Here is a 25336-nt window from a genome sequence, read left to right as displayed (position 1 = left end):
GTTTGGCTTGCAGGAGTTCCCTCAAGGCTCCACTCTCAAGACACCAGTTTTTTTTTTTTTTTTTTTAATACTCCGACATAGAGAGAATCAAACCACCATGGACGCAAACACACATCATTTTTCAACATTATCTAAATCATTCGCAGCCAGAAGAGTTAGATTGATAATACAGGAGAGTATACTATTCAGTTGTTCATGAAAAAGAAAGAGAGAGAGACAGAGAGAGAAAGAGAGAGTGAGAACGTAAAGACATACCATTAAAGTGCCACAGAAGTTCACCGTTTAGTTTGACAGTCTGTTATTATTGATGCTTTGAGACAAAACGTTGACAATGTGCTTGTATTTTCAATCCAAGGCCCAATATGAATGTTCTCTTTGACTGCTGAGAGATAATAGAGAGGTGTGCTTTTTGGAAGTCTGCATATTCTCCCGAAATCAAATAATGCTGTCATAATACTGTCATAATACTGTAGTAATCCTTTGGCATATGACTGTATGCTGGGGAAAGAGAGGAGAGGGGCCACCAAACCAGCAACAAACCTAGAAGATCCTGAAAAATGTCATAAAAGGGGTTTTCTGTAATTCAGTAATCCGTTCAGTGTATTCCCAGAGCAGCATTTAGTGTCCGCATGGAGTCTAACTGTCAAATGCAGAGGCTAAATCCATGCGACACCATTTAACACTTCCTTCAGAAGAGAAGAGATTCCAGACAGTGTTCACTTCGATTGCTCTGTTCCGAGGTTTCGAGCTGCAGCTAAGCACCGAACATGATGCAGGGTTCAAAGCCTGAAGCCTGACCTGTATCCAAAAGGTCAGGCGGTGTGGAGAGACTTTTGCATGCCAACAGTTTACCCTCCTCTGGCTGTTCCCATAACATCCCATCTGGTTCTGGTATGAGGTGGCATCAGAAGGAGGGTGGGTGTCTCTGGCTCGAATACCTGATGATCGGGGCTCATTAGAAGGATGTGACCATGCAACCCACTGGGGCACCTGTATGAGACAAGAGAGGAGACAGGTGATTGACTCATTAGTGTAATAAAAGGTGCATTAAGTCAGGTACTTGATTACATTTCACCAGAGTTTTCTGATGTTGCTTTTTGTATTAACAGAACAAACAGTTGTCTCTCAACTGAAATTCAGTCCGTTCTCACTTATAAGTGAACTTCTTTTGGAATTATTTCCCGTATAGTATTCATGTTCCTTGAGATTTAGCTTGTCTTATGTTTTTGAACCTACACACTTGAGACATTACATATTTGGACAAAAGAGAAAGAGTGCAGATATCCTCCCCACGTTGTCTAGAAACACATACAAATAACACAATAAGTGCCGGGGTCGATCGAGTTTCTTTCAGTACTGATGACTCTCACTGCTGAGATTTCAGGCTTTAAAAGACATTTCCTGCTTATACTTTGCTTTGGAAACTACCCTCTTTACACCCACCCACTCTTTTGTACTTGTAACACAGACCATGCATGGTCTGGAAAAAAAGAAGAAAGCAGATGGTAAAGCTGTACTTTGGTGCAGCAGCAGGGGGCCCTCGAAGTGCAGCAGGAGATCTATACAAAATCAAGTCATATGCAAGTCATTCTCATGAGAGAAGGGAAGTGCTTAAAAATGAACTCTTCATGTCCAGTATCATATGAGACCTGGTAGATAGTTGCTGCTTTCCCACTGTGCAAAAAAAGTGAGGATTGTGCATAATGGAGTGTGCCGCCAGAATAATTATAGACTTTAAGTATTTGATTAGAATCATTTCATGAATGAATATATTTCGAAAGAAAGCTGCAAGGCAGCAGCAAGAGGTGTTAGTGGTCAGCGAGCAGAGCTCACGCTGCTGCCCCGCGGGTTAATCTTTATGTCTGTAAACTAAAACAAATATGAAATTAAAACTGTAAACGTTTAAGCACAAAACAAATGAATTGTGAAACTAAATAAAATAGGCAGCCACATAAGTAAATGCAATAATGAATCATTTAAATATAAAATATTATATTTATTAATTGTCAAATGTAACAATATTTTTGTTTATGAATGCATCATTTAAGGCAATCTGAAGGAGTAGGAGGAGAAAGGGGGGGCAGAGGAGGAGAGAAGATGAGCGGAAAGAAGAGGGTATGAAAACAGATGAGGGGAAAATAGAAGATAAGAGGTGAGGGTAAGGAAAGAGGAAGGGATTAAGAGGAGAAAATACCAGAAGAATGGAAAAAAGGTGAGAGCAAAAGGATCACACCAAGACAGCGGAGAACAAAACGGAAGGATAGAAGGCGAGAGGAGAGGAAATGAGAAGAGAAGAAGAGAGGACAGAAGTAGAAAGTGAGAATAAGAAAGAAAAAGGCGATAGAAGACAAAAGGAGGGATATGCAAGGGAGAAGAAGAAGGATGAAAAGAGAACGATTAATAAAAAGGAGACAATGTAGGAAGAAAGAAGAGGAAAGAGCAGAGACAAAAAGAGGTGAGATAAAAAAAGGAGAATTGAAAAGAAGGGAGTCAGATAAAGAGAGAATGTTGAGGCAGTGATGAAAAAGAAAGATAGAGGAGAAGAAAGGAGAATGTTTACATAATGGAAGAGAAAGCTGTTGGGGATCAGGCCATTACATAATGGCCCAATAAAAACGACATACGTTTTTTTTTACTAAGGCAAGGCGATATTTACAGAGCACTTAGAGGCAGACAGACTCCAGGCCTGCTAATGGCTGCTGCTCTCTCTTTCCATCTTTTCCTCATTCTCTCTCTCTCATCCTCCTTTTCTTCCTCTCCATCTCTCGCTGTTAAAGTATGCAAGGCATATTTCCACCCCTCTCTCCCTCAAGATGGAGCTTTTTTGGAGGAACAATGAGTGGTCATCCTCTAACCTGTTTTAGAGGTCAGAGGATAAGTGTGTGTGTGTGTGTGTGTGTGTGTGTGTGTGTGTTTGATCTCTCACCTCTCCCGCCTCCTCTCCCTCCAGCGCTGTGAAGCTGAATGTAAGTAAATCTGAAAAACACAGCACATAAACATAAAGAAGATGAAATTAGCGCTCAGATAGATGGATAGATGGATAGATAGATGGATAGATAGATACATGGATAGATGGATAGATGGAACACAGCGACACAGTTTATGTTTTTGGTTTGTATGTTTGTCTTTCAGCTGAAAAACTATTGCCCTTATTTTCATAAAATGCTATAGGCCAAGGAAGAACCCATTCACCTTTGGAGCAGATCTGAATCATGGCATACAGGGATACTAGGGTTGGCGATCGGACGGATATATCCTTTATCGCAGGGGTGGGGAACCTCCGGCCTCCGGGCCGTATACGGCCCGCGAGACCATTTGATCCGGCCCTCGAGGTAATTCGTCAAACGCACGCAAAAGAAATCCACTAGCAAAAAAACTAGACGGCAATATTTTAAACGGCCGACTGACTGTTTTTCCTGGCCAAGGTCAGGGTCCCTGAACACAACACGAGCGGAACGTGTCATCACGTGGTCACGCCATGTCAAAAAACTTCAATTTTAAACAAAAGATACATGGATAAAAAAGTTGCTTTTTTGCACAGCATAAAAGAAAGGTGAAATGAATGGGCTGCGTCTTAAAAATATTTTGCAGAGGTTATGAGTTCAATAATTAGTACGGCCCTCGAAGGATGTTGTAAAAAAAAAATGGCCCTTGATAGGAAAAAGGTTCCCTATGTGCTTTTGCAGCTTGGCCCACCAGGTTTGGAGCCCAACAGTTTCAATGAATCTCCACTGCCTTTCAGAGACCTGGCTCATGATGCAAACTTCCTTGCACAAAATCTTGCAAGGTATCAAAGTAGTAAACCCCAACATCCTCAGAATTCAAAGCATCCATAGGTAAAAACTCCAACACCCCAAATGGCTGGAGATGGGAATGTACAATCCCTTATCTGATAATGTAATCTACATGCTAAAGCCTGGTGATGATCAGCTGGCTGTTTTGTTGGGGTGTTTTGGGCTTTTCCCATAGCCTACAGCTGTATGCAGGGAGAAACACAGCAACCCCATTGGCCAACCCTAACGGATATACTGTACTTATTGAAACAACCTCACTATCCGATTGTACTTCTAGGATAAACACTAAGGAGTCCGGGTCTGTCCACTCCACACACAGTATCTGGTAGGCTTGATGTGGAATGTAAACATCCAACAGCATGAATGAAGCAAACTCACCGGGGTGAGTAGAAGGGTTAGTCTATAATAATAAAAGTTTCCAGATCAGGGGAACAGTGCTGCAGAATCACTGTCACACCAGCCTGTTAATATAAAGACTTCCCTCTCCTTCCACGTTTCACTGCTTGAAAACAGGTGAGAGCACATTTGACAAGAATGTCCAGTAATTTCACGAAAGAGCGGGGAAAAAAGTGAAATAAAGCCTCTGGAGTTGATTCTGATATTTATGAGCTCAATGTAGTGTGGGTAAACACTGTATTAACAAAATGAACAGGGCGCACCACAACACAGAGGCAGCCTCCGACTAATGATAGAATCTCATAAACTGTAAATCTGGGCTTCAACTTTCTATTTGTAGACTTCTCCTCATCTAATCTTCTCCCAGTCCTTCTCTCCATCCCTCCTCCACCTCCTCCTCCTCATGCCTGAGTTTTCATTTTCTCTCCATCTCTCCGTGTATCCCTCCATCTCTTCTAGTCAATAACTGTGTCTTGGGGCTCAGTGACTCATCTGTACTTCTTACTGTTTGGTCGGCTCTTTCTCTCTATTTCTCTCCGTCTCACTAACTAAATATAAGTACATAATCTCCCTTCTATCTCTCTCTCTTTGTATTTGTTAGGACGTCTCTCTCTTCATCACCAACTACAAACCCACAATCTGTTGTTATACTTCCTCTCCACATAAACCTTTTCAGATGGATATTAAAATGACTTTATTTTATTTTAGTCAAAAGGGTTTATGAGAAGCCACTGGCAATGTTGTGCTGCAAATAATATTCAAAGGCCTCCCAGTAAAAATAGATATCAGAAAACAGCAGAGCCTGAGTTGGGATTGCTCTGCTTTCTCTATATGGGCATTCACAATATTTATTTAGAGTAAACTGCTAGAAAAGAGTGAAATTGAAATACTTTAAACATTGAAGAGACGTTATTTTGTTATGTTTTTACAATGATGCAATTGAAACCACCTTTGAAAGTAAAAACAAGTAACATTGCTAGACCCTGGAGGGCTACTTCATGGAAGAGGGACTGTGTACAGCAGATGATTATAACATTCTTTCCTTGTGCTCTCACCTTAGATAAAATGGTGCAACTGGGAACTTTATTTCTAATTTTTGCACAGGCATGGCTGCAATACATGACGTGGACACTGTATGGAACGTGAATGTCTGCTGCTTTGCTTTACTTGTGAGTAAAATACTATCACTATATATAATATACTATAACACTTTGAGGTGATAACTGTAAAAATGTAACAATATTAATATTTGTAAATTAAAGCTGCAAGCAGCGATGAACGGGTCCTCGCACAAAATATTTATTATGTCCCATTACATACTACGTCAATTACAAAAATACCAGGATGTCCTACTGCATTCGGTCACATTTTGCAGTATGCAACCAGAATGCTATTCTCACCTGCAATGCTTTGCGCAGCGCTCTGCAACAGAGGGTCAAAGTTCAAGGAGCAATGTTATGAAGAAAGAGTACGTCCCGATTGTATAAATAATTTGGTTTAGCAAACCTTTCTAAACTGTCGACTTATTTGAACCCAGTTTGATCATCTAACTACTTGTGTTTCTTGACTTGTTGGACCTATTTTTCTTAATAAGTCATTTATCACAGTGTGATAAGGGACAGGCAATATGATTACTGTCATGGCTGCTAAAGGGAAGGACTTTCTCAGTTCCCTAACTTATACATGTGTCTCTGGTGTAATGTTATTTTATCATGCTCTGTTGAAATGCTGATGAATTAAAGTTACTTTGTGTATGGGGGGGAACAATAAACACATTTGTCCTTTGTTGTTGGGTGAAAGGCAAACTCCTGTGACCTCCCTAAAACCTTAAGAAATCCTGATGAATGCAAAGTGTTTTAACATTCTGGTTTTACTCCGAAATGTTTCCCAGAATCCTTTAGCACCAGACTGTCATTGTGCCGAGTAGCTCCCATGAATGTGAATGACGGCATCATTCTACTTTCCCTGGATACACAAGGTTACAAATAAAAGCCACCAGCAGCTGTCACTGTGACTCTGTGTGAGGACGCTGCCTGCTGGCCTCAGTGTAGGCTGAGCAGTCTCTAAAAGTTTAGTCACGGTGCCATCCTGCTTCTCGGTGCCAGGCTACTGTAGGTTAATAAAAGCACACTGAATGAGGACTCACAGTAATGATATCTGCCTGTGTCTGCCTATTTGGACATTCATAGTCTTTTTTTTTTATATTTCCTCGCTCCTCGCTTGAACCGGAAGTCGTTCTAGTGCGCCATCTTGAAGACCGTCCCAAAGCTTTTATTTCTCCTCTGAGGAGCAATGAGCGAGGATACACGAGAGCAGCAGTTAGTCTTTTACCATCCGACACGCCCCCATATTGGATATCAGTTACGCTGCAGCTGATCAGACTGATCTGATATATTTCTTATAGAGTTTAGTCAGATAACGGATTAAACTGGAGTGCATCACTCCCAAGCTTTATATTTCATTTGTTTTCTGATTTACCACGTTGTTAAAAATCAGTGTTAATTGTAGATCTGATAACAAAACAGACCATAAACAACTTTCTTCATTTATAAGAAAGATTTTTCTTTTCATGATCTGATTTTTCTCCCAATAACTTTTATTATGGATACAATTAAATTCAGAGAGAGTTGGACAGGTTTTTCGGCAAGAGACACTTTTTACATTTACATTTTTATTTATAATCATTTCCACTCAGTCACATGTGAGGCTTATTATTCCTGAGCGTCGGGTTTGTTATGAGTTACTTAATTTCAATTTTCCCTGAAACATTTAACCTAATAAATCATTTCCAGTGTTGAAAAGACATATGGAATTGAGAGAAAGGTTTGTGAGTATGTTTGTATGCGTGTGTGTTTTATACTGTGTGTGTGTGTGTGTGTGTGTGTGTGTGTGTGTGTGTGTGTGTGTGTGTGTGTGTGTGTGTGTGTGTGTGTTTGTGAGTGGTAGTTATTAAACCCACAAAAAACGGCCTAAAGGCCAGTGGGGGATTCTGAGATTTAAAAAAGAAAAGAAAAGGAGGGACATAATAATGAGTAGATAAAAAGAGGATGTCATATCATAGAGGAATCGTGTGAGAGCTCAAAATGTCAACTATTCACACTAGTGAGAGCCTCACTAGTTAATTAGTAAGGTCAAACTAGATAATCCAACTAGTATGATAGTGAGGAATTTGTCTTTCACTAGTTCAACTAAGAAACATTTTGAACCTTACTGGTTAACTAGCAAGGTAACTAGTTAACCAGTAAGGTAACTAGTTAATTTAGCATTTGGCCTACATTAGTATAAAATGTGGAGGAAACTGCTGTCTGATATCAAGAACATGGAATAAATACTCAAACAGCTTGTCATCCACTCCATCCATTGACCTACACAGATTTCACAGAGATGAAAAAGATAAACTCATAAATTGTGTGAAGGAGAGAAAATCCTCCAGAGCTTTGGTAAATGACTCGTGACTGGGTATACATGACAATTTGAGAGTGAAATTGGTAGTGAAATATCCCAAGGTAAAGAGAAAAGCTACGGCTGAGTACAACAAACAAACAAAACAAACTCAGATATGAAAGGAGAGGAGAAGAGAAGGAAGGCATCAAAACAACACAACTCATTAAATCAAACAAATGACTATAGGGAGGGAGGGAGGGAGGGAGGGAGACAGAGGGAAACTGGTTTGTATTGGGAGGAAGAGGCAACAGTGATAGTAGTAATAGAGAGAATGTGTGTGCCAAAGTTGGGGAGAGAAAGCCTGTGTGTTCGTTTTCATTGTCAAATGAAGTCCAATCAGAGCCACATCCAGCGTTTCTCTTGACTAGAAAAGTGAAAATGTGAAGAAGAAATCTTATCAAACAATCTGTGATCGAGCAATAACCTCATAAACATTTATATTGTGAAGGTAGATAGACTACGTCTCCTCCTGCTGGCTGATAATATCAGGGAAATTATTTTACACTGTCAGTTACTAACCTGGAGAAAGTTTAATCTGGGGCTTTATTCCCAAATGTACATGTTCAGCCATGTCGTGTACTGTTATTATTATATCGTAAGGCATAAGGAGAAGTCAAAGTAGAGGGGATGTGCTAATCAGGGAGCAAACAGCGAACAAATCAATATCAAAATAGTTTTGTCAATATCCACTGGTGTGTATTTTTAAAATATGTGTAAAACATGCAACACACTACTAATTTGTTTATTTCTTATTATTAATTTGGAAAGAATGCTGTAAACCACACAATGTGATGATACTATCACAATATGATTCCATTAAAATGTTATTAAAGATAGTATTGAATATTGATCCAGCTCTAGGAGTGAATGAGATAAAATATCTCCTCTTCTGGAGCTTCAATGGGATGTTGCTGCTGGGAAATCACACACTAGCATCAAGATGGTAACTGACGATACAGTATACAGCAGTATATTATACAGTATATTAATTCACTTTCAAATTCCAGTTACATTTTTGATGGATTTACAAAATGCAAAAGTGTTCTGAATTTGCTAAAGCTGATTCATACCACTGACTGGCATTGCAACAGTGGCTCATGTGTGTTGTAGTGTGAAGATTCAAACAGACCAACAAACTATAGAAATAATTACAGGCACTCAACCTCATCAGGGTGAAAAAGGTGACAAAGATGCCAACTCCAGGGGCATGCTAACCATGTAATTAAACAATTGCCGTAATTAAATATGCAATTAATAGATAAATAAACAAATGTAATTGACATGTTTGACATGTCGTGTCGTCACGTAGGTAATGGCAAAATGGTGTAATTTTGAAAGTTGACATTAAAACTAATGGGCATAACATAAACCTATGGCACTGGTACATTATACAGGAGCCTCCTGTGTTGACGTTTTGATGAGAATTGCGTATATCATTGGGAAAAATACTTCAGGCACCAGCAGCTCTATTAGTTAATCAAGAGCCAAGACATACTTAATAAATAATGCCTGATTCAAGGACTATATAGTAGAGAGTTACAAGTTGATCGAAAACAGACTGCCAAATATTTCTGTAGTTGAACTAATGTTTAGTTATACATACAGAATACAACCCCTGATCATGCAACAGTGAACATTAAATTATGTATGTGTCTGTTAAGCAGTCAATAACACATCATGTGTACACTATGGTTTTGTATGAGTTCCCTTATACCTATAGACAAAGTATTAACTAATGTTTACAGTCCATATGAACTTGAAACCAAGTGACGTTACCAGCTAAATCTGTTAATGTGTGAGTATGCTCTTTGCACAGTGTGATTTAATGGTTGGTGCCTGTTCCATTCAACCTGAGGTAGCAGCATTGCGTACCTGCAACACCCAGGTGTGTGAGAACGTGTGTGTGTGTGTGTGTGTGTGTGTGTGTGTGTGTGTGTGTGTGTGTGTGTGTGTGTTAGCATGTGTGTGTGTGTGCCTTCGCTAGGTGAGTGACTGTTCATTAAAGCGTGTTTTTAATGGATGAGTGTTCAGTTGGTGAAGGCTGAATGAACTTTGTCTGCATGGTTTACTCAAGCAGGCAGTGGCCTGTCCTCTCTCACATTCTCTCCAAGTGCACGTCTGTTTCAGATTTCAATTTTAAACAAACTTCAAATAAAACGCTCTCTCTCTGCATCTCTGGGTGTACTACTGTGTTCCATATTTAACTGAATTTAGTCCTTTGGCAGCAGCAAAAAAACATGTGCAAGTTGTCTGTGAGCACAACAACAACAACAACGACCCTTACACCTAACCCTGCAGGTGTTGGGCCTATATACCTGAAGAAAACTGCACCTGAAAATGCTTTGAAAGAGTTGGGTATGAATAGGGAACTATGAATCGGATAGTTTGATAAAATGTCTGCTACCTAAAAAAGAAAATAATGGTAGTAACAAAAACTAATTTGGTCTAGAAAGTATGTCTCATGGTGTGTTCACACCAAAGATTACATACGAAGTCTTTGCAAAGACGTGAATAAAGGCAAATTTGAACAGGGCGACGTGCGTAATTCTTTTCAACTCGAGTGAGAAATCGCTTGACCCTTTCAGCATTTGTGATTTTCCTGACTACATTGATGTCCTAACGATATTGAATCAGAAATGGATGAAAACTTTATTTTAGAAATCTGTGGGCCCCCGGTATAAATAATATACAACTTAAATGCCAGTGAGTTTACTACATTTTAAAGTTAGGCATAGCCTTGATCGATTCAAACTCAACAAGCATTTTAAGAGTATGAATATGAAAAAAGTAAAAAAAGTATGAATTCAGACTTTTTACAAATCGGCATCATGATGAAGTTATTTTGGCATCCTTTTGATCTGTTTATTGCAATTAAATCACGGCAAAATCGTTTTATTTTGTGTTCATACAGCCTTAGTGTGAACAGTATCAGATTCATTGCTTCACAGCTACTCACCAATGACAGGAGCCGCTCCTCAGCGTAAAGTGGAGTTTGACTCCAGGCACCAACAACAAAACAATTCCAAAAAAAGGGGGAGGGATGTGGAGTATTGATTTGGGCTTAGAAATTGGTGAGTTGATTGACAGTTTCTTGTGTGTTATTGGGAGATGGCGTCATCGTCCTGGGTGGGATTTAAGTCCACTACAGTTGTGCCTCGAATGGAAACTCCTCCCATCCCCTCTGTTGACGATGACGGTTGGGAGTTTTTATTAGCACAACCACCTAGGAGACAACAGGGTGAAGGCAGATTATTTGGAGCAGATGACAAAGAGGAGTCACATATTTATTTCCGTCGTTCATTTCTCCTCGACTTACCCTGCCCTGCTGAGGAGGAGGATGGGGGCCCAGTGAGGATGTTGGGTCCCCCTCCTCCCCCTCCATTGGTCTGGGAGCAGACGTTGGCATGGCGTGCGGCAGCTTTCTGTTTGTAGTGGTTACTGTGCAGCTTGTACTTCATCAGGAGGATGAAGATGAAGACAAGAACAGAGGCCACAATGATCCCCCCGATTATGATGATCATGGTACCTCCCAGGAACTGGAAAAATATGAAAACATAGAGACAGTTAGCCTGGTGTGCAGATATATATGCTTTTATTTATAAAAACAGCTTGAAAACAGATAAACAAATTCCTTAGAAAAGTCAAAGCACACCATTCTCGAACATTCCGCATGTTTTGATGTTTTTATTTTTTCTTGTCAATGCTGCGCAACTAGTAGCATGGCGAAAAATGTGGCGGAAGATGAATAATAATAATAATAAGTAGGCCAAATAACAGACTGTGTGGCTTCGCCAGTCACACTGAATAAGTTGAAGAATAAAGATTTGGATAACTAAACTGTGAATGCTACTGAATCAGCAACCAATAATAGACTGTGTGTGGCTTCGGCAGTCACACAGAATACAATCCTTATAAAACTGAACACCACCACTGCATAGTGCAACAAAGTAGGAACATTGAATTTGATTAAACATGAGATCTCTTTCATCTAAAGCTGTACTCGTAAAATATTTATTATCAGATGTCTTTATTTTCTCTTAGTGAAACCTGGATGAGTCATAAGGATCAAATTGATGATCTTGTTGATAGTGCTGCAGGTTCACTGCAAAAGACACAGCACTCTGTCGCTCTTCTAAAAAAGAAAAATAATATAACAAAAAAGGCTAACTCCATGGTATCACCCCCCAACCAGCAAACGTCGAGAAAACTTGAAAGGAATTGGCGTTCCACCAAGCTGATAAGCTGTAATGCCTCATCATTAAAAGAAGAAAATACGAACAACCCCAGGTTTCTTTTCAGCACTGTTGCCAGGCTGACAGAGAGCCACAGCTCCATTGAGCCTTCTATTCCTATATCGCCCAGTAGTTATCACTTCATGAGCTTGTTGAACGATAAAATTGCAATTATTAGAGACAAAATTAATCATCGATATCTAGCCTTCCCTTTTATTTCTGAGATCATTGAGAGAGCATCAAAAAATACACATAACAGTAGTTTATTCAAGGATTTTTAGTCTGGATTAAGATTGCATCGATGAGTTACCAATGAGCACTCATGAGAAATAAGCTTTCATTGTTATGCAGATGATGACCCAATTATTTATATAGATCAAGCCAGATAAAACCAATCAATCAGCTAAACTTCAAGCATGTCACAAGGACATAAAAACTTAGGTGTCTTTCAACTTTCTGATGCTAAACACAGACAAAACTGAAGTTATTATAGCCATCCCGAAACACCTTCGAAAATGATTATATAATTAAAAGATATAGTTTCTCTTTACGGAATTCCCTGCTCTCGAGTAAAATCCAGAACCAACCACCTACCATCTTATTTTAAAGAGCTTATTCCTTATCACTATTACCCCACTAAAGCACTGCACTCACATAATTTAGGGTTCCTTGTGGTTCCTTAAGTCTCCAAAAATAGCATGGAATCCAGAGCTTCCTCTCCTATGGAATCAGCTTCCAGGTTGTGTTCTGGAGGCAGACACCCTCTCCACTTTTAAGAGTAGGCTGAAGACTTTTCTTTTTGATTAAGCTTATAGTTAGGGCTGGCTCAGGCTTGCCTTGAACCAAGCCTCTAGTTATGCCGCTATACGCTTAGACCGCCGGGGGACTTACACCAAGGTCCTCTCCCTCTCTATGTGTATGCATTTATGTCCTCTATCTGTGTGTATTCATGTACTCTCTGTCTGTATGCATCAATGTCCCATAAATGCATTTCTGTCTGTCCTGGGAGAGGGTTCCCACCTCCGTTGCTCTCCCTGAGGTTTCTTCCATTTTTACCCCGGTAATTGTAGTTTTTCCTTTCTCCGTGAAAGGTTCTAAGGGCAGAGGGTGTCGTATGCTGTAAAGATTAAAAGCTCCCGGAAGAAAAGTTGTGATTTGTGATATTGGGCTTCATAAATAACATTTTATTTTATTTGATGACAATACAGGTGATACACACTAACCTGGTCTCGTATGGAGTGACAGCGTCCGTACTCCGTCTCAGTAGTGAAGGACACGCAGCCCACCAGCTTAGTGCCTGTAAGGGCAGTGATGCCGTCATCGTAGACGGCCAAAACACACAGCTCGTAGTCCCGTGATGACGCCAGGTCGCTCAGCAGGAAGTACTTGTGGTTGGCTGGGATCATCCTGAATGAGCAGAAGACAGAGACAAAGATATTTTATACTATTGTTTATTTTATACTTTAGAACCTTACTGACAACAACAACAGGAGTAGAGAAGTGCCATTCACAATAACAAAGAGCATGAAGTTTGTTCAGGCCTAACCCTAACCCAAACACGTTTGCAGCAGTCTGAATATAGCACAAGTCTAGCACCCACAAAAAAGCTTGTTCACTAGGCTGAACTGTGCCGGAAACTCCAGCATGATACTCCTTATTTTCTTTATTGGTGTTCATATTAGAGATAAAGACATAAAGAAACAGCTGAATGTGAGTGAAAGTCCAGACCTGTTCTTCTTCTTTCGGATTGTTTTCTGTGGTTGGTTAGCTTTATGTTTTAACTCCTAATGAAGTACATTTCTGTCTGGGAACACCAGACCAAAACCGTCACTGCATGAAAGAGGAATGGACGGATGGAGAAAGATTAATGAGGACACATCCAAAACCAGACACCATCTCGAAACAGAGATATGTACTGTGTGCCTACTTGTTATCACATTCTCACACCCAAATTGTCAAATCAGGCGGCTTGGTAAGTGGCCATATGCGTACAACTATGACGTTCCGTGTAGCCCTTTAGCGTCAGTTTTTCACGTGCAAAGCTGCATCTAGTGGCCGTAGTAAGTATGACGGAAGTAAAGGAGGAAGATAGGTGACGTAGTATAAAGAGCGACAAAGTCTGCCTGGGGAGGAGGTCGGGTTGGATCAACTTTTTCCCGAGAGATCGTTGTTTGTTTCCAAGTTATTGTGTGTGAAACTGACTGATCAAGTTAGTTACCTAACTGTGGCAGTGGGGTGTGTTTACGGCGCCGACTGCTGGTGGAGTGTCTCAGCTGGAGATCAGACAGCTGAACAGAATCAGGTAATCAGGCAAATCATATAAGCATGATGGTAGCTGGTTCTGGTCTCTTGCAGTAGGCTGGGTCCTGCAGGGGGGACGTGTGCAGCCTCAGGACATTGAGGAAGAACCTATTTGAGTTAATTGTTTTGTTGTTGCCTGAAAATGCTAAGACTGGGATAATTAAACTGTTTGTCTCCACCAAACCTTCTCTCCTTCTGTTATTTTTATCTGAGTGAGAGCAGGACACTCTCACGCTAATATACTTAACTAACGTCTTGTAAGTAAAATACTCAACCAACATTACATACGTAACATACGCAACTTAAGTTACATACTGGTGATATTCTATATTATGTTTCTTAATGTCAACAAATTCCATACAAATACCCAAACCAATTAATGTATCAAATAACAAGTATTGTGTGTGTATTAAAGCCCGATACATTTTCTTCCTTTGTGCCACAGACTTCCATTGTTGTACAAAAACTATTAAAAACAGATCAATGAGTCACACCGTTGCCATGATAGGTGACATGATACTTCATTATTATGAACATGGACTGCCACTGTTAGACTGGTATATATGATAATGCCATATCTACTCGTCAGTCGTGTCACCATAACAGCTGCTGTATTGTAGAAAACTGCTCAGACCAAAAAACTGTGCCACCCATAAGATGGAACCTTTACTTATTCCTTAACTTATTTGAGTACAGATATTGATGGAGGAAAGATTATACATAGCTTGTAAAAAAGAACTGAGAAGACAGAAAAAAAATTAAGACAGATTATTCTGGGCTGCAGAGAGAGGAGATGTTATCGATGGAGTGATAATTGAGCAGAGAAACATGGGAGCTGTGAACTAGTCCACCCTCTGAAACACCAAGATTAATGCCAATTTTAGACTCATCCACTCTGTTACACACACACACAAACACACACAGAAATATAGCTAGACATAAGAACATGTCCTAGTGTAAAAATATCGAAGCCTATAGGAGACTTTATTAAGAGGACAGTGTAACTATAGCTATATTCCACTATAGCATAAAAGATGTCCACACATGTGTTATTTGAGTGAAAATGAAAATGCAATAATCCAATATGCATTTTAATTTCTGCATACTCATACAGGCTTTCTATGACCTTATTTAAATGACGATGTATAAGCTGTTTGACAAAGTATATATATATTTAAATGTTCATTCAAGTGTCAAAATTAAATTGCAGTATAAACAATGCAACCTGATTCTCCATTTTCAAAATTAGAACGCAATATAGACAATGTAACATGATTTTCCATTTATTCTTAGCAATATTTAAAGGTGCAATTGATAACATTGATAACATTCAGCTACTACATGGCACACTCCCCCTTCCACTTCCATTCACGTCGAAACATAGTGGTTGCCAGTTTGATTAGCTAACTAGCTAACCTTAGCTTTAGCTTACCGGTCAAGAAGAAAAGAGGCCGCCACAACGTGGCTTCTCAGCCCTTGAAACCACTTCAGTTGACTCCAATGAGCAAAAGCAAAACCAATGTCCAACCTGGTCTTGTTCCTCCTTTTGTCACTGAGCACTTGGGATGGGTACAGGAGTGAAGCCGGCTCTCACCGTCAAATTCAGCAACTGTTGTTTTTCCACACTAAATGGCAACTACTAAGCCTCTTGACGACAAACATATACCACATGTTACCAACACTGTTATACTATATGCTAACAAGCCTTGCAACGGCACTGACGACAACAACATGTCAGATATCATACAAAGAGGAAAACAAAACAAACAGAAATAGCCAGAAGCTAGGCTAATTTATTTAAGACTACGGATTCTGGATTCATATGTTTATAGAGATGAGTAGAGACCAAACAAGAAACATTAATATTGGACCATTCTTCAAAACTCTGCATTACTTATTAAAATATTCTTTCCACAATATCTGCAAGTGACAACTACTGTACTGTATGGTTAGGAAATATGTTGGTTATAGAAAATACACCATAAATAAGATTAGGATTAGGCAACTATATCTTGCTCATTTACCACCCTGATTGCCACACCCTTGTCTTCCTCCTCACCACTTCCTGCAATTGGACTAAACCTTGGCATTGTATGTAAATTGTGAGGTTATCCAATATGGACTTAGTTATATGGATTTATGGTGCGCTGAGGTGAATCATACCAGGGCTTCAAGACAGTGAATGTTGGACATACATTAATCAGAAAGACACAAACAGCACTTCTAATGAATGATCATGCTGCTCTATGTCTGCTGGATGTGTAACTTTGCAACTGTTTGCTTCTGTATAAGGTTTATGCAGCTTTAAATTATTGCACTTGCAGTGTCAACCTTGTAGAAGTGCCTTTGGCAGAACTACACTTTATTTTGGTTTACAACTGAATATGAGAGAAATGAAAAAAAGAGTTAGACAAATGTGTGACAGTGTGTACTTGAGTATGTCTTTGTGTTTATACCTTTATTCTCTTTATACATGTGTGTGTGTGGTGTGTGTTCCTGCAGATGCACGCAGCCTTTATCTGTGTGTACCTGGGGGTCTGTGTACGTTCTCTGTGTGTGTGTGTAGGCGTGTGTCCTATATATTATTCAGGTGTCAGCCGGTGGAGGGCAGTACCTATTTATCAACACTGGAGCTGGGTGACGAGACAAGGAATGGAATTATAAAGCCTAGCCTAACCTGGTGCGCATTTGTGTGTGTGTGCGTGTGTGTGTGTGTGTGTGTGTGTGTGTGTGTGTGTGTGTGTGTGTGTTTCAGAGAGGGAAACATGGAGGGAGAGTAAAAAGAAATAGATATAGAGATAGTGTCTTTAAAGTGCCTCAGTGTGAGTATGGGACTGTGTGTCTCTATGTGTTTGAGTGTGTATGTACTAGAAAGAGACACCCGGTTTATTGTAGAGGTTGGGTAGTGTATACATGCTGCAGTGTTCTGGGTCAGACTAATGGTAGAATAAATGTACAGCTACTGTTGTTGCCTGTGGCCTTGTTGTTGCTTGAGGTAACTCATCTCTGAGCCAAATACAGCAACACTGTGTAGTTTAAAAGTGCAGCGGAAGCGAAGCTAAAGAAAAAAGATACATTTACATGTCTTTATAACTTTAGTGGACAATTCCATCCGTAACGTTCTTTGGAGGACATTTTATTAACGTTTGAAGTCTTTCTTGGTTATTTCCAAAGACATCATGTTTGATTTGTTTGTTAGCAGCATACCTCACACTACTCATCAGGGCTAGTCTTACTCAGCATGTGAAAACAGTTTGTCTTCTGTGGCTCTAGAGGAGCTTTGTCTAGTGTGAACAAATAACATTGGCATGTGGACTACAAATGTATCAAAGAAAGATTGTTGAAGGTACAAAGTGTTAAAGATGTGGGCATCCATGTTGTAATTAATAAGGTGCATAAAACAAGCACACCTCTTCAGTACTAGTGAGGAACATACAACTATCACCTCTTTAGTGATGTCATGTCACACACATCACTTCTCAATGAACTGATCATCTGGGGGTTTTGTTTTGTGTCTTACTCCATCTGAGTCATTGTTGAGAAAATAATATAACCCATAAAGAGCACTCCTGTTTCTGTCTTCCTTGAAACAAAAAGATGTCTTGCAAAGTCTATTAGAGCGCATGACAACCAGGAAGACAGAACAATAACAACAATGACTGAAAGCAACTTTCTGAGAAGACAGAGTTCTTCAATCCACTCATCTGTTACAAAAGTACTAAGTAAGATTGATGATGAACTTGGTTAATCACTGAGTGATAAAAGAGGAATGTTTGGAAAAAAACAGATGTGGAAGTGAAGGAAAAAAGAAAGGCGGAGGTAGTTGGAAGATAAGTTGACAAGAGTTTTGGAGTTCAAGTTACACATAAAACTGAGAAAGATGAAAATATAAAGAGCACTTAGGAAATTGCAAGGAGAGTAACGTATTTTGAAGCATACCACATGCGTCATAATGTGAAACTGCCAAAAAATATAAATATGCCAGAGATATCAGCCAGTGGCAGTACTTTTGGGTACAGTATGAGAAGGCTGTGCAAAAATATCTCACATGTGCAGCTGGTAATTTTGTTGCAGGAATACCATTGTCTGTCGTCAATTATGATAATGCAATTTAATTTCTACAGAACACATTTGGCAGAAAGGATTTGGTTAGTAATGCACATTTTACTATGACAGACGTCTTTGTGTATGTGTGTGTGTGTGTGTGTGTGTGTGTGCGTGTGTGTGTGTGTGTGTGTGCGTCTGAGTTTCGATTATCTCGCCAACCGTCGGACCGATCTACTTCACGCTTGCCGTGTGTTTCTTAAAACCCGAGGCAGTGCAGTGCTCCATGTGATGTTATGTGGATCAGCGGTTCTGTAGAAAACTGCAAAAAACTGCAACATTTTCCAGAGCGGCCATGCAGCACTGTGCTGCAGCGAGAGACCATCAGGGGGGAAGCGAGACATATACAAAAATCTATTACATTGCGATTTATTCCCATGCATGCTGCTCTAAGAGTAATCTCAGACAGCAGCTCTTCTGCCATAAACCAGGCCTCTCTATCTCTCCGCAAAAATTACGGTTACCATTTTCTTCTGAATCTGTCCAAACATCTCCTGTAATTTAAAAAACATTTATTATCGTTTTAATTTAAAAGCCTCTTCCAGTCTCCCGTGCTGCAGTACCACTCTCTGCCTGCGCTGGCAGGAGCGCTGTTTTACTGAAACACAAATATCACTATATAATACTGACATAATTGTTATTAACAGAATGCGGCTGTTTCTTGACTTAATCCAACAGGTTGCTTGGTGTAGAAATGCAGGAAACTTGTTTTAAATTACAATAACTTTTTTATCGGCCTCCATTATGTATCTTTCCAAGTTTGCTCCCCCATTGTGAAACTTTACTAGGCGCCACATGGTGAGGAGCATAGATCTTTCTAATCCTTTGTTTTGAGGGAAAATATGTGTTGTATTTTGAGTGTATATCAAAAATGCTACCCAATAAACACAAATTAGAAAAGAGAAGGTGAATATAAGGACAGAGAGAGGTCGAGTGGGTCAATTTACCTCGGGACAATATCCGGCCCCTTATCTTTCTGAAAATGTGGCCCCCTGAATAAAATAGTTGAAAAGCTCTGATCTTTGCCTAGCCAAACAGTGGAAACCTTTAGTGGATAACATAGTCAGAGAGATAAGAATCTAACTGAACCTGCAAAGTGAAACCACAGCAGTGGAAGTGAAAATCCTTTAAACGTCTCTCCAAAAGAGTGTCAACAAGTTGAGACTAATCCAATGTGGGAAGAAAAAAGAAGAAGAGAAATGCATTACTGTGAAAATTATCAACAACTGAAAGTTTAACCCTAAAAGGGAATTACTTAAGTTCACAAAACTATAGTGGTCACTGGCCAGTACAAACAGACAATGTTTTTTACACAAACAAAACAAAACAAAGAAATTGCCAAATTTACAACAAGGCACGAATAAATAGGATTTTGTCGTAGACATCGCTACATAGATTTGATAAAGTTTCCCCTTACTCAACAATTTACAAAACAACATGATTTTTAATGGAGACTGGGGATATCCTCCCCGGGCGACAACAAGGATCAAATTATGTAGATTAATGATGAAATCTTTTCAATGGAAAAGTGTGAAACGTGTTTTGGCTTACTAAGTAAACCCTTTAAAAAGAAAAGAATATGGCGGCAGCAAGAAGAAGAACACATATGTGATCCCAGGGGCACTCTAAGATGTGTTTTATTGAAAGAACATCCTAAATTATATAACATAAGAGCTATAACTAAAAACTAAGCCATGTGTAGACATTTTGTAAACATCGCAGTGCTTATGTAAATAGCATGCAGTATCAGTGTATCAGCTCAAAAGACATTAAAATGAGAATCAGAAGGACATTAAATCATTAATAAAAATAATTATTAATTATTAACTATTATATTTATTATATTATAATTTATATTAATTTGTATGATTTAATTTACACCAACTCACATCTAGGGGCATAATTCTAGCGACTGGGATTTGGCTGGAAACCGGCTTGGAGGGGAACATCTAGGTGGCTGCATCTGTAATACTAAATCAGCACCTTGGGACCTTCACTGCGCTACACAACACTTTACCCAATTTTCATCAAATTTAGAAGATATTAATGACCCTGAAAAAAGTAAAACATTTTAAGTCACTGGTAGGGTTATCGGTAAAATAAGATTTGAGTCCGAGTTTAGTGTATTTGGACACTCAAATCAAACGTACAGGCAGTGAAGGTTATCCTTTCTATATTACCCTTGCCTTGGGCACGTAACCAGTTGGAATCCTCCATAAGGAAAATCTGGAAAGATCCAAGATAATTGCAGTTCACATCTGTCAGCATGGCACAGTGTATGTCAAAGAAGGTTGTGAATAATTCAATGCTCATATTGAGATGTGCATTGAATGCAATGTAGGATTTAGAGAGAATCATGACCTCAAGTATTGCCTCTGTCTGTTCATGGCAGCTTTGTGAATAATGCAGTGGCCACAGCCGTATGAAATAGGGCATACGAGGCACAACACTAAATCCAACCCATCACTCGGGTTACAATTCATTTAGACCAGTCCATGTTCATAATCTATGTAATGTATGAAATGGCCGTAAGCTTCCATTCATTTTATGCTACATTATTAAATGACACAGTCCTGGAATGAGAGAAATGTTGCTCAACCTGCAACTGGAAACGACCGCATATATCTTTTATTTTATTGTCGAGGGAAATTGGCAAGTTTGATTCCTGGTTTGGCTTCATCCTGTTAAACTGTCTCACCAGATCCTGCCGTCAGTCCTACATCTCTCTGGATCAGATCAATTACTTCAATGTATTTGAAATGTACAGTGTTACAACACTAAGGGACAGTGCAGATGAAAGACAAGATAAAAACATGTTGTAATATCAAAAATAAGAGATGTTGATTCTACTCTTCATTATATCCAGACAGTGAGACAGTCAGCGAGTAGAAACTGTAGACAGAATGTGATGTTTGCTTGTAGAGATGCACTGATCGATTTTCACCTTGATTGGCCATTACTGGTGACAGGCCGATCTGTGTTACATGTAGTCGATTCTGTGCGGATCAAAAATACAAGCATGCGCCATATGATGGTTCATGTTGCGCACACAGCAACACATACAGTAACCCACTGTTGTCACAGCCAAACAAACACAGTGTCGGCAACTTTCTCGCTAGATTTTGCAACTTTTCAGACCCTCTTGGCAACCTTATTTCTTAAATGTGACGAGCAAAACATTTAGTGACTTATTCAGACCCCCATGGAAAAAGGTTCCCATGCATGCTGCTCACAGTGACAGGCGTTTTTGCTAACAGCGCAGAGACATCTCCCTCTCTTCTATCAGTAATTACAGCATCTTCCTCAGGCAAGTGTGAAACTGTAAAACTCTTAAAATGACTGTGTTTTAACTGTTATGTTGCCACAAAGACAATGTAAGATCTGCCTTCTTGCTGTCTGTAGCAGTGACACTGAAAGCTCTGAGCCTGAGCAGGAGGGAGAACCGATTTGATCTCAGCCTAATAGCCTGGCTGTCATCTTCTGCTCTGGAGGTTTTCTAACTGGAGACCAAATGGGACAAAGTGGCATTTGGCTTATGGAGGAAAAGCAGAAAGAGGAGAATAAATAGACAGTAGGACAGATGAGATGAGGCATATACATACAGAGGTGATATGGTAGAGCGAGGGATGTGAAAGAGAAAAGATATGATATTACAGTGACTTTGCACTGATAGAATAGTGGAGGTAGGAGACAGGAGGATGGGAACAGAAGATAGGTGTAGAAAAAAAGCTGAGATGATGAAAGCTGATGCCTTATCATCTCAGCAGAATATGATCAGCTGCCATTTCCTGGACCCTTGCTCCCCTACTTCCTCCCTCCTTCACTTACATCCACCTATCTCGGGCTGCCCGCTGAGTCAAAGAAACATCTCTCATTCACAGCACTGCATCAATCCACCCATCCGCCCTCCATCACCGGCCTCTCTCTCTCCTTCAATCTTTTGAGAGACAGACAGGATGGTAATTAGAAAGACAGCATACACACACACATATATATTTTGTACAGGACAGAACGAGAAAGGGGAGCAGAAGAGAAGGGAGAATCAGTAGATTCATTTTCTGGTGCTGAGAGAGGTTGATCTCTTACTGGACCCTTAATCCTTAGTGTGAGTGAGTGAGTGAGTGAGTGAGTGAGTGAGTGAGTGAGTGAGTGAGTGAGTGAGTGAGAGAGAGAGAGAGAGAGAGAGAAATGTATTACGGTCGCAGTTTTAAACACATGGATATGGTTGTAAATTGAAACAAAACAAAACAACAAGGAGACAAAACTACAATATTCCTAATCTGATTTCCAACTTCCCAGGTAAAGAGAGAGAGAGAGAGAGAGAGAGAAAGAGACGGAAATGTCAATCGTTATCTTGACGCTTCGGTTCTCAACTTCTCTGCCAGTGCAGCACATTGAATTGAGAACTTGAGTGTAACTGCACAGAAGAGGAGGAGGTGCCAAGATGGAAACCACGCAGCCTGACTGCACCAGCTTTCTATTCTCTCCATCTGTCTTTCCTATTCCTTTCTCTTTCACACTATTCTGCCTCCTTCTTGCTCTCCCTCACTGCTAGCTGATTTGCTTATATCTTTCTCAAAGATTATGATCTTGGGCTTTTTCAGATTCACCCAGTTCTGTCTCCTCAAAATGATATTTAGATACTAATAATTTGTTTAACCAAATAGATATAGACTGCGGTTCATGTCCTGAGTTCTGCGTGGTGTGTACTCGGTTAGGGATGGATTGTGGTTTCAGTTAAATGAGTAAAGTAAACAATTTGAGTATCTTACAGAGGGAGACCACCCCTGTTACTGGGGAAGTAATGTGTATATTCTGTCTGTCTGCCTGACTGACTGTCTGTCTGTCTGTCTGTCTGTCTGTCTGTCTGCTTGACTGACTGACTGACTGTATGTCTGTCTGCCTGACTGTCTGTCTGTCTGCCTGACTGACTGTCTGTCTGTCTGTCTGTCTGCCTGCCTGACTGACTGTCTGTCTGTCTGTCTGTCTGTCTGTCTGCCTGACGGACTGTCTGCCTGACTGACTGACTGACTGACTGTCTGTCTGTCTGTCTGCCTGCCTGACTGACTGTCTGTCTGTCTGTCTGTCTGTCTGTCTGCCTGACTGACTGTCTATCTGTCTGCTTGACTGACTGACTGTCTGTCTCTGTCTCTCTCTCTCTCCTCTCAGTATTTTATGGATATTATATTTGTTAGATCTGTTAGATCTTTTTTTGTGCAGCTAGATTGGATTCAGACTGTATTACGTGAGCTGCAGTGATGACGCTCAGAGCTAAACAGTTCAGATGTTCAGTGCCCAATTTAAACATCCATTTCATGTGAAATTGCATAATTGGCTGAACTGTGTTCCCTGTGCTATGGGCAGCAGTGATAACCGTGACAATGGTCAATGAACTTCACCTAACTTAAAAAAAAATCTCATTGCCCTATTTGTCATGCCACTATGATATGTCAGCAGTAGCCTGCAGGTAACAGCTGGCGGATTAGGGCTGGAAGATCAGCATCAACGAAAATGAACAAGTAACCCCTCCTTCCTCGCGCCATCCCTCCACAGCTTCCATGATAAAACCCAGAGCTGCTGCTCCACAACCAGCTGACTGCAGCTGCTCATTTCACTCAGTTAATGCAGTTCAGCAGTCTTGGGCAGCTCCCAAATGTGAATGTGAAGCAGGCCGGGGAATAACAGCAGGCAGGGTGGCTTGACTTTTCCTGGAAAGATAAAAGGTTAGAAAAAGGCTGTGCACAGTTTGGGCGAGCCTTTGTAGGAAAGCTGACTGCACGCTCCCCTCCCGGCAAAGCAGTACTATGTCAGTGCGGAGGACGGAACACGTTTGGTTCGCTCGTCTCTATCTCCAAACTATCAAAACACAATATTACGCGGACTGTACAGCCCCCAGGAAGTGGCACAGTAAACACAAAGATATCTAAGCCCCATGTGAAGATTATAAGATAGCAGTGATATTTTGAACAGTTTACACAGGAGTAAAAAATACACAGTACAAAGAATACATTAGAATGCTCTAAAACTTAGAATACAATAAATATGCCAAATTACTACAACTAAAATATAAGCATAGGATAATATACTTTAGTTGGCTTTTTTAATATCTGATGGTTTTGATGACCCTGTAGTCGGGGTGAAATACTGTCCCCTATGTCTTCAGAGCAGGTGGCTCAGAACTACACATTGCAACCTTAATGTTGTTGTTATGTTGTTGCTGATGTTGTTGTTGTATATTGAATATGTAGTACTGCACTGTGTTAATTTTCCTAACAGAGATGTGTGGGGATAAGCCACTACTGGTAAAATACTTTCAACTGTAAAGATTTGATGCAAGAAATGAGAAAAATAGCATGTAACTGGATCTGTAGTAGAGATGAAACTAAACAGGTATTGTTAGGAGAGCAGGTTTCAATACTTTTGCTTACACTTCACAGCTCTGACAGTAGAGACAGCGGAGAGCGCCTCAAGTAGATTTCAAGAGTTAGAAAAAATCCCACCACTGAAATCAAATTTGAGAAATAGTATAATAGTAATATTTTTGGTGTAGCGTCTTTATCTGCAACTGTGCAGAAATACTGGCTAGAGAATGTGATGTTGTAACACTTTTTTTTAACACCACTGTTATCCAGAGGATGTTGTTTTGACACTTTTCATCAACAAACCGAGTGCTGCTCAACCCCCTGCATTCTAAATCAGCTGGAGGCTCCACTGGACCAACTGTAGGGTGTAAATGCTGAGCTCAAGGGAACAACAACCGCCGCTATAAAAGAAGGAGAGAGCGATTTTGTTTCACTTCCCATTCTCTGCTTTTCCTAGCCAAGCCAGAGAATAAAAGAGTTGACCTTTGAAACACAAGAAGGCTACATCTCTGTGCCTTCAGGCTGCCACAGCAGAGTGGATGTTAAAAAAAGAGAGAATGTGTTGTAAATACTGTAGAAACTAAAGAAAAGAAAATACACAGTAAACTAAATAACTGTACAGATCTCTTTCCGTTTACATCACATTGGTACACACACCATAACTAATCTAGTCTCATCTTTAATTACTAAACATCTAAAGCCT

General features: G+C 40.0%; 1 protein-coding gene across 7 annotated transcripts in view; it reads right to left on the bottom strand.

Annotated features, from left to right (window-relative positions):
• The window catches only part of LOC115017559 (leucine-rich repeat and fibronectin type III domain-containing protein 1-like protein), a 283327-nt gene continuing 257991 nt past the window's right edge, over nt 1–25336 (bottom strand). For all 7 annotated transcript variants that reach the window (XM_029446121.1, XM_029446123.1, XM_029446118.1 and 4 more), the window contains 5 exons: nt 13090–13273; nt 10951–11170; nt 10591–10857; nt 2927–2976; nt 1–990 (listed from right to left, as the gene is read on the bottom strand). In XM_029446121.1, coding sequence (XP_029301981.1) covers nt 10733–10857; nt 10951–11170; nt 13090–13273 — 529 coding nt within the window. In that variant the 3' untranslated portion in view covers nt 1–990; nt 2927–2976; nt 10591–10732. The remainder of the gene's footprint in view (nt 991–2926; nt 2977–10590; nt 10858–10950; nt 11171–13089; nt 13274–25336) is intronic.

This window comes from Cottoperca gobio, chromosome 13 (genome assembly GCF_900634415.1).
Source record: "Cottoperca gobio chromosome 13, fCotGob3.1, whole genome shotgun sequence".
NCBI lineage: Eukaryota > Metazoa > Chordata > Actinopteri > Perciformes > Bovichtidae > Cottoperca > Cottoperca gobio.
This window is presented reverse-complemented; position numbering and strand designations above follow the sequence as displayed.